Source organism: Salvelinus namaycush, chromosome 10, assembly GCF_016432855.1.
Source record: "Salvelinus namaycush isolate Seneca chromosome 10, SaNama_1.0, whole genome shotgun sequence".
NCBI classification, from domain to species: Eukaryota; Metazoa; Chordata; class Actinopteri; order Salmoniformes; family Salmonidae; genus Salvelinus; species Salvelinus namaycush.
This window is the reverse complement of record NC_052316.1, coordinates 21,912,313-21,925,861: the sequence shown is the minus strand read 5'-3', so window position 1 is coordinate 21,925,861 and position 13,549 is coordinate 21,912,313. Positions and strand designations below refer to the sequence as shown.

The 13,549-nt window shown below is 42.8% G+C and overlaps 1 protein-coding gene across 1 annotated transcript; it reads right to left on the bottom strand.

Annotated features, from left to right (window-relative positions):
* Window positions 1–2,066: 2,066 nt before the first annotated feature.
* On the bottom strand, window positions 2,067–11,980 carry mrpl55 (mitochondrial ribosomal protein L55). The gene is made up of 3 exons (XM_039001908.1): window positions 11,832–11,980; window positions 4,849–5,050; window positions 2,067–2,340 (listed from the first exon to the last, which is right to left on the bottom strand). The coding sequence occupies exons 1-3, from the start codon at window positions 11,873–11,875 to the stop codon at window positions 2,191–2,193; spliced, it is 396 nt and encodes a 131-aa protein (XP_038857836.1). The 5' UTR covers window positions 11,876–11,980; the 3' UTR covers window positions 2,067–2,190.
* Window positions 11,981–13,549: the final 1,569 nt, after the last annotated feature.

Genomic DNA, 13,549 nt, shown 5'->3' with positions numbered 1-13,549 from the left:
ACACATTAACAAGTCCAAGACACCAAATGAAAGATACAGATCTTGTGAATAAAGCCACCATTTCAGATTTTTAAAATGTTTTACAGGGAAGACAAAATATGTAAATCTATTAGCTAACCACGTTAGCAAAAGACACCACTTTTCTAACTCCATCAGTTTCTTACTCCATCAGGTGCTATCACCAATTCGGCCAAATAAAGATATTGATAGCCACTAACCAAGAAAAAACCTCATCAGATGACAGTCTGATAACATATTTATTGTATAGGATAGGTTTTGTTAGAAAAATGTGCATATTTCAGGTATAAATCATAGTTTACAATTGCACCCACCATCACAACTCGACTAGAATAAATACAGAGAGCAACGTGTATTACCTAATTACTAATCATAAAACATTTCTTAAAAATACACAGCTCACAGCAATGGAAAGACACAGATCTTGTGAATTCAGACAATATTTCAGATGTTCTAAGTGTTTTACAGCGAAAACACAATAAATCGTTATATTAGCATACCACATGTGCAAACGTTACCAGAGCATTGATTCAAGCCAAAGAGAGCGATAACGTAATCATCGCCAAAATATATTAATTTTTTCACTAACCTTCTCAGAATTCTTCCGATGACACTCCTGTAACATCATATTACAACATACATATAGAGTTTGTTCGAAAATGTGCATATTTAGCCACAAAAAACCGTGGTTATACAATGACAATACTAGCAAAACTAGCCTGAAAATGTCGGGCGCCATATTTGACAGTGATCTTGTCTCATGAAAAACTATTCATAAACTTGACTAAAAAAATATAAGTTGGACAGCTATCGAAAGACAAATTAGTTCTTAATGCAATCGCTGAATTACATTTCTAAAATTATCCTTACTGTGCAATACAGGGTTCGCCAAGCGAAGCTATACCAAAGAAAATGGCGGAATATGCGTTTAACATTTTTCGACAGAACAACGATTTATCATCTTAAATATTTCTTACTATGAGGTGATCTTCCATCAGAATCTTGGGCAATGTATCCTTTCTTGGGTCTAATCTTCTTTTGGTCGAAAGATGTCCTCTTGTCCGTCGAAATGCCCACTAACGTTCGACCGGTACTGGAAACGTGCCCGGCGCTTCAAAGTGCATCACTAAGAATTGCCTCAAAATCGCACTAAACGGATATAAATTGCTATAAAACGGTTTAAATTAACTACCTTATGATGTTTTTAACACCTATAACGAGTAAAAACATGACCGGCGATATATTACTGGCTAAACCCAAGCTTGGAAAGAGAGCAGGTCCGACGTCCATCGTGCGTCAGGCGCAGCAGGAAAAGAACGGTACATCCGGTCTTTGGCCTTTTATACAGGCCCTGATTGCGCAATCGACTCCATTCAAATTGTCACCTCTTACTGACATCTAGAGGAAGGCGTGGGCAGTGTTTGTATCCTCATAGGATTTACAGGGACTTTAAAACTGACCTGGGACCAGAGGCCAACATTTCTGAAATCTCACTCCATATCAGGAAAAGTGCTGTAGAATGAGTTCTGTTCCACTCAGAGACATAATTCATACGGCTATAGAAACTAGAGAGTGTTTTCTATCCAATAATAACAATAATATGCATATTGTACGAGCAAGAATTGAGTACGAGGCCGTTTGAAATGGGCACCTTAAACAGAGCTACTCAATACTGCCCCTGCAGCCATAAAAAGTTAATGTTAATCTGAGAGAATCTGATGTTTTATTTGGATCCAAATGATATGGAACCTGACGTAACTTTCATTGTTAATTTATTTATCCATAAAATTAAGTGGCCAGAGAACAAACCCCTCTTCACAATATTTAAGATAGACTTTAAATATTAGTTTGAAATGAAGAGTAAATGTAAAAACAAAAAAGGAATACGCACCATTAAAGTGTTTGACAAATTGAAAATTAATATCGATATATAATACCCGTCTGTTAGGTTTATGTACTCTTGTTTGTATATTTCAGTAATTTGTATTTGTTGTGTTCATAAAAAATAAATAAATAAACATATATGGTCACGAAATTATATATGTAACTAAGTGAATAAAAATAATTATTTTATTACCAATATGGGATAAAGATGTACATCTACAAATAATATTATATATACACACACAATCATTGCAGAACAGTAAAGTTAAATAGCTACAACAGGCTCTATCACGTCTTCCAAAACTTGCTGTAATCATCTGCTTTGAAATCGTCTTTGAATTCCACCGTCCTCTGCTTAACAGCTCCCTTCTTGGGATCCTGCTTCCGCATCCTCATTTTCCTTCCTTCCTCTGAGAGTGTACTGATGTCCACAGGCATCTGAAGGGATACAACACAAAATCATCAAAATCACTCTCACAATTTGTCTGATTAGCATTCAAATGTAGGATTACTGAATAGTCAAAAGCGGCAAAAATGTAAACTCAGCAAAAAAAGAAACGTCCCTTTTTCAGGACCCTGTCTTTCAAAGATAATTCGTAAATATCCAAATAACTTCACAGATCTTCATTGTAAAGAGTTTAAACACTGTTTCCCATGCTTGTTCAATGAACCATAAACAATTAATGAACATGCACCTGTGGAACGGTCGTTAAGAAACTAATAGCTTACAGACGTTTAGGCAATTAAGGTCACAGTTCTGAAAACTTAGGACACTAAAGAGGCCTTTCTACTGACTCTGAAAAACACCAAAAGAAAGATACCCAGGGTCCCTGCTCATCTGTGTAAACGTGCCTTAGGCATGTTGCAAGGAGGCATGAGGACTGCAGATGTGGCCAGGGCAATAAATTGCAATGTCCGTACTGTGAGACGCCTAAGACAGCGCTACAGGGAGACAGGACGGACAGATGATCATCCTCGCAGTGGCATACCACGAGTAACAACACCTGCACAGGATCGGTACATCCGGACATCACACCTGCGGGACAGGTACAGGATGGCAACAACTGTCTGAGTTACACCAGGAACGCACAATCCCTCCATCAGTGCTCAAACTGTCCGCAATAGGCTGAGAGAGGCTGGACTGAGGCTTGTAGGCCTGTTGTAAGGCAGGTCCTCACCAGACATCACCGGTAACAACGTCGCCTATGGGCACAAACACACCGTCGCTGGACCAGACAAGACTGGTAAAAAGTGCTCTTCACTGACGAGTCACGGTTTTGTCTAACCAGGGGTGATAGTCGGATTTGCATTTATCGTCGAAGGAATGAGCGTTACACCGAGGCCTGTACTCTGGAGCGGGTTTGATTCGGAGGTGGAGGGTCCATCATGGTCTGGGGCTGTGTGGCACAGCATCCTCGGACTGAGCTTGTTGTCATTCAATCATCAATCAATCAATCAATTTTATTTTATATAGCCCTTCGTACATCAGCTAATATCTCGAAGTGCTGTACAGAAACCCAGCCTAAAACCCCAAACAGCTAGTAATGCAGGTGTAGAAGCAGGGTGGCTAGGAAAAACTCCCTAGAAAGGCCAAAACCTAGGAAGAAACCTAGAGAGGAACCAGGCTATGAGGGGTGGCCAGTCCTCTTCTGGCTGTGCCGGGTGGAGATTATAACAGAACTATGCCAAGATGTTCAAAAATGTTCATAAGTGACAAGCATGGTCAAATAATAATCATGAATAATTTTCAGTTGGCTTGCAGGCAATCTCAACGCTGTGCGTGACAGGGAAGACATCCTCCTCCCTCATGTGGTACCCTTCCTGCAGGCTCATCCTGACATGACCCTCCACACTATGACAATGCCACTAGCCATAAAGCAGTTTATTTCTCTTTCATGCCGTCCCTAGGAGGGGTGCGTCACTTGAGTGGGTTGAGTTACTGACGTGATCTTCCTGTCTGGGTTGGCGCCCCCCCTTCGTTTGTGCTGTGGTGGAGATCTTTGTGGGCTATACTCGGCCTTGTCTCAGGATTGTAAGTTGGTGGTTGAAGATATCCCTCTAGTGGTGCGGGGGCTGTGCTTTGGCAAAGTGGGTGGGATTATATCCTTCCTGTTTGGCCCTGTCCGGGGGTATCATCGGATGGGGCCACAGTGTCTCCTGACCCCTCCTGTCTCAGCCTCCAGTATTTATGCTGCAGTAGTTTATGTGTCGGGGGCTAGGGTCAGTTGGTTATATCTGGAGTACTTTTCCTGTGTGAATTTAAGTATGCTCTCTCTAATTCTCTCCTTCTCTCTTTCTTTCTCTCTCTCGGAGGACCTGAGCCTTAGGACCATACGTCAGGACTACCAGGCATGATGACTCCTTGCTGTCCCCAGTCCATCTGGCCTTGCTGCTGTTCCAGTTTCAACTGTTCTGCCTGCGGCTATGGAACCCTGACCTGTCCACCGGACGTGCTACCTGTCCCAGACCTGCTGTTTTCAACTCTCTAGAGACCGCAGGAGCGGTAGAGATACTCTTAATGATCGGCTATGAAAAGCCAACGGACATTTACTCCTGATTTATTATTTGACCATGCTGGTCATTTATGAACATTTGAACATCTTGGCCATGTTCTGTTATAAATCTCCACCCGGCACAGCCAGAAGAGGACTGGCCACCCCTCATAGCCTGGTTCCTCTCTAGGTTTCTTCCTAGGTTTTGGCCTTTCTAGGGAGTTTTTCCTAGCCACCGTGCTTCTACACCTGCATTGCTTGCTGTTTGGGGTTTTAGGCTGGGTTTCTGTACAGCACTTCGAGATATTAGCTGATGTACGAAGGGCTATATAAAAAATAAATAATAATAATAATAATAAAATAAAGTTGACAGTGATGACAGTTTCTTTTTTTGCTGAGTTTATCAATCCAAAAAGGCATACTCTCAATTTGTCTCCAGTTCAAGGATGCTTACCATGAGTATCCTCTTGGGCTTCTTGTGCCTAATGTTAATTGTGGAACCGTCCGGTTCTATGAGCAACACAGGATACATTCTTTCATACTTCTGTCGACTGCATCGTACAATTGATGTCTTGTTGGAGTTGTGCTGGGTGGTCGCTGTGTGTAAAGTTGATGCAGGAAACAAATGCCTCTGGGCAACCACCTCTTGTAGACATCTAAAAAGACAAAACATTGGCAATGTTCAAATGATTAAGATTTAGTAACTAATATAAAGGTGTAATGCAAATGTACTCAGAAACTAGCTAGCTAGTTCATCCCAAGCTGTCAGCCATACATGTTAGCTGGCTAGCTCTGATCCAGGGCGTTACGTGCAGCTTTAGCCTTCAATGCCTGCTCGTCGAACATCTCATTCCAAAATCATGGGCACTAATATGGAGTTGGTCCCCCCTTTGCGGCTATAACAGCCTCCACTCTCTGGGAAAGCTTTCCGCTAGATGTTGGAACATTGCTGCAAGACTTGCTTCCATTCAGCCACAAGAGCATTAATGAGGTCGGGCACTGATGTTGGGTGATTAGGCCTGGCTCGCAGTCAGCGTTCCAATTCATCCCAAAGGTGTTTGATGGGGTCAGGGTTCTATGCAGGCCAATCAAGTTCTTCCACACCGATCTCGACAAACTATTTCTGTATGGACCTAGCTTTATGCACAGTGGCATTGTCATGCTGAAACAGGAAAGAGCCTTCCCCAAACTGTTGCCACAAAGTTGGAAGCACAGAATTGTCTAGAATGTTATTGTATGCTGTAGAGTTAAGTTTTCACTTCACTGGAACTAAGAGGCCTAGGCCGAACCATGAAAAACAGCCCTAGACCATTATTCCTCCTCCACCAAACTTTACAGTTGGCACTATGCATTCGGGCAGGTAGCGTTCTCCTGGCATCCACCAAATCCAGATTCGTCTGTCGGACTGCCAGATGGTGAAGCATGTAGAAGCACTCCAGAGAGTGCATTTCCACTGCTCCAGAGTCCAATGGCGGTAAGCTTTACACTACACCAGCCGATGCTTGGCATTGCGCATGGTGATTTCAGAATTGTGTGCGGCTGCTGGGCTGTGGAAACTAATTTCATATAACTCACGACGAACAGTTCTTGTGCTGACGTTGCTTCCAGAGGCAGTTTGGAACTGGGTAGTGAGTGTTGCAACCGAGGACAGAAGCTTCAGCACTTAGCGGACCCATTCTGCCAACTTGTGTGGCCTACCACTTCGCGGCTGAGCCATTGTTGCTCCTAGATGTTTCCACTTCACAATAACAGCACTTACAATTGACCAGGGCAGCTCTAGCAGGGAAGAAATTTGATGAACTGACTTGTTGGAAAGGTGGCATCCTATGACGGTGCCATGTGGAAAGTCACTGAGCTCTTCACTAAGGCCATTCTACTGGCAATATTCGGCTATGGAGATTGCAGGGCTGTCTGCTCGATTTTATACACCTGTCAGCAACGGGTGTGACTGAAATAGCTGAATACACTAACTTGAAGGGGTGTCCACATAATTTTGTATATTTAGTTTACCTTCGTTTGTCTGTGCTGGCCAATTTCTCTCTATGCGCAAGCCGTCGTTTCTCCGAAATACGAAATAAACCACTTTTGAGGACTTTGCTTATCGCCAGACTTGTTCTGGACAACGCATACAGAGAAAGTTTGTTACTAGTACCGTCTTTATGTCAGTGAATATATTTAAGCCAATCACAAAACAAAATCTGAAGAAAATATTCTATGGTGGGGTGAATAGAGTGGTGGTGAGGAGGAGCTCTGCGGACGCTTTGTGCCCAGAAGTTATTTAGCGATTCATTGTAGTCATTGCGCTCTATTGAGTTGCTATTTTCTCCAGTTCTCGTGTCAATTAATTCCTGTCATTCCTGAATTACTCATTATATTAATAAAGTCAGATTTAAATCAATAAATATCAAAAAAGGTTAAGGGAACAAGACTGTGTATATATCTGGCTGTGTTGGCAAAATCACTACATATCCCATTGAGCCAAGTGGGGAGAGGCTGCCCGTTGACTGTATAACTAGCAAATGTGATTTGAAATTGAGGGTGCAGTATTCATGAAGTTTGGCAATGAGGAAAAACTAGCATAGTTCATCTAGCCAGCTAGTTTAGCCAGGGAAAACTGGTGAAAACGTGCTTGGCCCATGCGCACTAGGCTAATTCAGGAGACAGATTGTAGTTTTTCTGCTCTGATATCAGGAGATGCCGGCGAAAAGTTTGATTAAAGCGGCAATCAGCATTTGAAACAATAACAAAGCATCCTCCCACCCATTTCAGTAAAATTCTGAGGGATAGGGCTCTCAAATTCATAGACAGAGCTATGGATCCAAGGATGGACAATCCATGGTATAAAAATTATAGTTTTAACCATGTTGAGGCTATATATTGTTTGTTTACATTTGCTTTGTTTGCAAACATTGGAGTGAAACAAGCTTATATTTTGGGTTCTGATGGGGTACAACAGTTGAACTAAGCTCATGAGACATTTATATTCTTCAAGAATTAATGGGTACATTTAATTAAATCAGTAGTCCTAAAATGGAGGAAGCAACTGCAGACTAAATCAAGTAAATCAGATGACTTATATTTAAGGAGATCAATCAGCACCCCATTGGTTCCTGCATGAACGTACTGGTACTGCTTGACCTACAGAAGGCCTTTGATACAGTTAACCACTGTCTCCTAATCTCCAAACTGGAGGCACTGGGGATAAGCAGTATCCCTCTAGGCTGGGTAAAGTCCTATTTATCAGGAAGGGAGCAAGTAGTAGAGGGTAATGGTTCACTGTCTCAGGCAAAACCAATTGTTGTGGTGTTCTGCAGGGGAGCATGCTTGGGCCTCTGCTGTTTTTATTGTATATTAACAATATGAAAGATGTATGTTCTTGCCATCTACAGTTCTGGTGTCTCACAAAAGTAAAACTATGTTGGAGAGCATACTTAGCACAGAGCTTACTAACATTAGCAAATGGCTTGGAGATAATAAGCTATCTCTGCACTTAGGGAAAACTGAAGCAATTATTTTTTAGATCCAGACCTAAATTGTGTAGGTCGTCTGAAATCAGAGTGGAGTTAGGGGGTGAGGTGCTGACTACTAAAACCTCTGTTAGCTACTTGGGATGTATCCGTGATGGAAGCTTGGGAGGTGTGAGAATGGCCAATAAGGTGCTAGGGAAGGTTATTGCCAGGACTAAGTTTTTGGCTAGAAAGTCCAAGCTGCTTGATAAGGACTCCATGAAAGTGCTAGCTACTGCCCTCATTCAATGCCATTTTGACTATGCTAGTACTTCCTGGTTTGGGGGATTATCTAAATTTATGAAGGGGAAGCTCCAGATAGCCCAGAATAAGCTGATCAGGGTAGTATTGAAGGTGAGTCCACGTACTCACATAGGCAGGAGCTGCTTTCAGGAACTAAACTGGCTGCCTGTTGAGGCTAGGGTGTCCAACATTAGACTAGGTTCGGTTTACAGGAGTATTTATGGTCCTGCGCCCAGATATCTAAGTGATTACTTTCCCCGTGTTAGGGATGCACACAATCACAGCACCAGATTAGGTGTTGCTGATGTGTGCTTATACAGGTTCAGGAGTAATGCTGGGAAAGGTACTTTCTTGTATACTGGAGCCTCAGAATGGAATGAGTTGCCTCTGCCTATAAAAACAACATCCTCTCTGGACATCTTTAAAAATAAAGTAAAAATATGTTTGATGTCTTCTGTGCCCATATGAATAACCCCTATGATGTAACTGGAATGATGAGATAGATGTTCTTCTTCTATGTTTTTGTTTTATTATTTCACTGCCATACTGTGTTTGATCTTGTCTAGCCATCTTGTCTCAAGAGGATCACAATGGAAATAAGCCCCAGACTTTGTGTTATCCTCGATGATTGTATTCATGTGCATGTATGGCTTTTAAGTTTTATGTGTGCTTGTTTTTTTTAAATGGTCGAATTAACAAACTAAACGCCTACCTTCGAGAATGACATTTGCATGCTTGTGTTACACCTTTGAATGTAGGTCAATAGGGAAATAAAAGTATTATCTGGTCACTGGTAGACAGTGTCTTTCGCTACCGCCTACCAAACACCTGCCCTCACCCTTGATAAAATACGTGAAAACAGTGCCCGACAGGCGGGAGGCTGGAACGACACTGTGTACTAGCTAAATAGGCTTCTAAAACCAACGACTTACTGTGCGCCACAGAGTTTTGATGAACAGTGGAGAAAAAATATCTGAGAAACACATGCTGCTATTTATTGCTGAACAGCCGAAGTCACCGACGTGCATTGTGAACATTACTGCATTAGCATCGAAAAGCCCTCTCGATATGCAACTTTTCAGGGAAGTCAGGAACTAATATACTCAGTCAGTTAGGAAAGCTACGGCTAGCTTTTTCAAACAGAGATTTGCATCCTGTAGCACTAATTCCCAAAAGTTTTGGGACACTAAAGTCCATGTAGAATAAGAGCACCTCCTCCCAGCTGCCCACTGCACTGAGGATAGGAAACATTGTCACCCCCGATAAATCTACAATAATCGATAATTTCAATAAGCATTTTTCTACAGTTGGCCTTGCTTTCCACCTGGTTACCCCTACCAACATCTCAGCACCCCCTGAAGCAACTTGCCAAAGCCCCCCCCCCCCCCTTCACCCAAATCCAGACAGCTGATGTTCTATAAGTGCTGCAAAATCTGGATCCCTACAAATTAGCTGGGCTAGACAATCTGGATCCTCTCTTTCTAAAATGATCTGCCAAAATTGTTGCAACCCCTATTACTAGCCTATTCAACCTCTCTTTCGTATCGTCTGAGATCCCCCAAAGATTGGAAAGCTGCCGCGGTCATCCCCCTCTTCACAGGTGGAGACACTCTAGATGCAAACTGTTATATCCATCCTGCCCTGCCACTATAAAATCTTCGAAAGCCAAGTTACCAAACAGATCACCGACCATTTGGAATCCCACCGTACCTTCTCCACTATGCAATCTGGTTTCCGAGCTGGTCATGGGTGCACCTCAGCCACACTCAAGGTCCTAAACGATATCATAACCGCCATTGATAAAAGACAATACTGTGCAGCTGTATTCATCAACCTGGCCAAGGCTTTCGACTCTGTCAATCACCGCATTCTTATCAGCAGACTCAATAACCTTGGCTTCTCAAATGACTGCCTTGCCTGTACTTCTCAGATAGAGTTCAGTGTGTCAAATCGGAGGGCCTGTTGTCCGGGCTTTGGCAGTCTCTATGGGGGTGCCACAGGGTTCAATTCTCAGGCCGACTCTTTTCTCTGTATATATCAATGATGTCGCTCTTGCTGCTGGTGACTCTCTGATCCACCTCTATGCAGACGACACCATTCTGTATACATTTGGCCCTTCTCTGGACACTTTGCTAACAAATCTCCAAACAAGCTTCAATGCCATAGAACACTCCTTCCGAGGCCTCCAACTGCTTTTAAATGCAAGTAAAACTAAGTGCATGCTCTTCAACCGATTGCTACCCGCATTCTCCCGCCTGACTAGCATCACTGCTCTAGACGGTTCTGACTTAGAATATGTGGACAACTACAAATACCCAGGTGTCTGGTTAGACTGTAAACTCTCCTTCCAGACTCACATTAAGCATCATCAATCCAAAATTAAATCTAGAATCGGCTTCCTATTTCGCAACAAAGCCTCCTTCACTCATGCTGCCAAACATACCCTGGTAAAACTGACTATCCTACCGATCCTTGACTTCAGCGTTGTCATTTACAAAATAGCCTCCAACACTACTCAGCAAATTGGATGCAGTCTGTCACAGTGTCACCCACCACTGCGACCTGTATGCTCTCGTTGGCTGGCCCTCACTACATATTTGTTGCCAAACCCATTGGCTCCAGGTCATCTATAAGTCTATGCTAGGTAAAGCCCCGCCTTATCTCAGCTAACTGGTCACCATAGCAGCACCCACCTGTAGCACACACTCCAGCAGGTATATTTCACTGGTCACCACCAAAGCCAACACTTCCTTCCAGTTCTCTGCTGCCAATGACTGGAACGAATTGCAAAAATCTCTGAAGCTGGAGTCTTATATCTCCCTCTCTAACTTTAAGCATCAGCTGTCAGAGCAGCTTACCGATCACTGTACCTGTACACAGCCAATCTGTAAATAGAACACCCGACTACCTCATCCCCATATTGTTACTTATCCTCTTAAACCCCAGTATCTCTACTTGCACATCATCATCTGCACATCTATCACTCAAGTGTTAACGCTAAATTGTAATTATTTCACCTCCATGGCCTATGTATTGCCTTACCTCCCTACATTTGCACACACTGTACATAGATTTTGATATTGTGTTATTGACTGTACGTTTGTTTATGTTTAACTATGTTGTTTGGTCGCACTGCTTTGCTTTATTTTGGCCAGGTCGCTGTTGTAAATATGAACTTGTTCTCAACTGGCCTACCTGGTTAAATAAAGGTGATCTAAAAAAATTGCTATCTTTGTCGCCCCGGCTCTTCTGTGGGGTGTTTAGGCGGGTGGCATCCAACTTTGTGGTGCATTATCGCCATCTACTGTACTGGAGCGCCACTGCCTCCTGCCTATATACTGGAGTCAAAAATGGGCCAATGGAAGTATAAAGATGGGTTCCTGCAGATCCCGGAATGCCTACACCGAGGAACGCCCTGAATTGCGGGATGCAGTTGCACCCCTCTCAAATCAGCTGTAACTGAAATAGTAAAACAAAGCTTAGAACGGTGTTTGAGTGAACACTGAATACAGAAAATTAATGGTGAAGTCGCTTCCGGACACGGTAGACTCTCATCGGCACCACTCTATGGAAATATGTAGGTCGTTGAAGAAGGCTCAAGACGTACGTAACAACCAGGACCAGAGCTGCTAGTTAGCGAACGTGCGTCCCATTGAATGTCTTCGAAACCAACGCGTAGTTTATTTACCTGTTTAAAAGTCTCGTCGACGTCCATACTTTCAGTAGGGCCATGTCGGAGTTTAGCTTTTTTTTTATTTTATCAACGGAACATACGAAAAACAATAGTTTTCTCGCTGTTAAGTTTTTAGAGACATGAAAGAGAGAACAGGAAGCGGAAAGTCATGCGCAGTTGTCCGCTAAATAAACGACGTCTGGGAACAATTACCAACTGAATGGTTCCTACTTGTGATATCCTGTGTGTGAATACAGTCACTGGTTTGAATCAAATCAAATGTCAACCTTTCACAACAATGTAATATATTTGAATTTATTAAAGAATATGAATGATCAACTTCGTGCATAAATGTATACATTATAGCTATAATTTATTCCTAGTAATATTCTCTGTCTGTGTAGTTCAGTCCTCCTGGGATGTTTGTTGGCAGGGAACTACAGCCTGAAGAGCCGGCTGGTATTTAATTTAATTTAATTAACCTTGATTTAACTAGGCAAGTCAGTTAAGAACAAATTCTTATTTACATTGACGGCCTACCCCGGCCTAACCCGGACGACTAAAATAAAATAAAATAAAATTGTATTTGTCACACAGTACACATGGTTAGCAGATGTTAATGCGAGTGTAGCGAAATGCTTGTGCTTCTGGTTCCGACGGTGCAGTAATATCTAACAAGTAGTCTAACAGTTCCCCAACAACTACCTAATACACACAAATCTAAAAGGGGTGAATGAGAATATGTACATATAAATATATGGCCAAGCGGCATAGGCAAGGTGCAATAGATGGTATAAAATATAGTATATACATATGATATGAGTAATGTAAGATATGTAAACATTATTAAAGTGGCATTATTTAAAGTGACTAGTGATCCATTTGTTAAAGTGGCCAGTGATTAGGTCTCCATGTAGGCAGCAGCCTCTCTGAGTTAGTGATTGCTGTTTAGCAGTCTGATGGCCTTGAGATAGAAGCTGTTCTTCAGCCTCTCGGTCCCAGCTTTGATGCACCTGTACTGACCTCGCCTTCTGGTGTGACTAGGCAGTGGCTTGGGTGGTTGTTGTCTTTGATTATCTTTTTTTCCTTCCTGTGGCATCGGGTGCTATAGGTGTCATGGAGGGCAGGTAGTTTGCCTCCGGTGATGCATTGTGCAGACCCCCTCTGGAGAGCCTTGCGGTTGAGGGCGGAGCAATTGCCTTACCAGGCTGTGATACAGCCCGACAGGATGCTCTCGATTGTGGATCTGTAAAAGTTAGTCAGGGTTTTGGGTGACAAGACAAATTTCTTCAGCCTCCTGAGGTTGAAGAGGCGCTTCTTCACCACACTATATGTGTGGATGGACCATTTCAGTTTGTTGTTGATTTGTATGCAGAGGAACTTAAAACTTTCCACTTTCTCCACTGCTGTCCCTTCAATGTGAATAGGGGGGTGCGCCTTCTGCTGTTTCCTGAAGTCCACGATCATCTCCTTTGTTTTGTTGACATTGAGTGAGAGGTTGTTTTCCTGACACCACACTCTGAGTGCCCTCACCTCCTCCCTGTAGGCTGTCTCGTCGTTGTTGGTAATCAAGCCCATTACTGTTGTGTCGTCTGCAAACTTGATGATTGAGTTGGAGGCGTGCATGGCCACGGAGTCGTGGGTGAACAGGGAGTACAGGGCCCAGTTTTGGGACCAGTTATCCCTCTTGCTTTGCCGCTTCCTATCTGGTGGTAATTTTTCTATTTTTTATT

Coding starts and splice junctions, on each gene's coding strand:
- mrpl55 (XM_039001908.1), bottom strand. CDS start 11,875: ATGGCCCTACTGAAAGTATGGACGTCGACGAGACTTTTAAACAG. Junction 5,051..11,831: donor TCGACGAGACTTTTAAACAG/GTAAATAAACTA, acceptor TTGTCTTTTTAG/ATGTCTACAAGAGGTGGTTG. Junction 2,341..4,848: donor AGCCCAAGAGGATACTCATG/GTAAGCATCCTT, acceptor GTATCCCTTCAG/ATGCCTGTGGACATCAGTAC.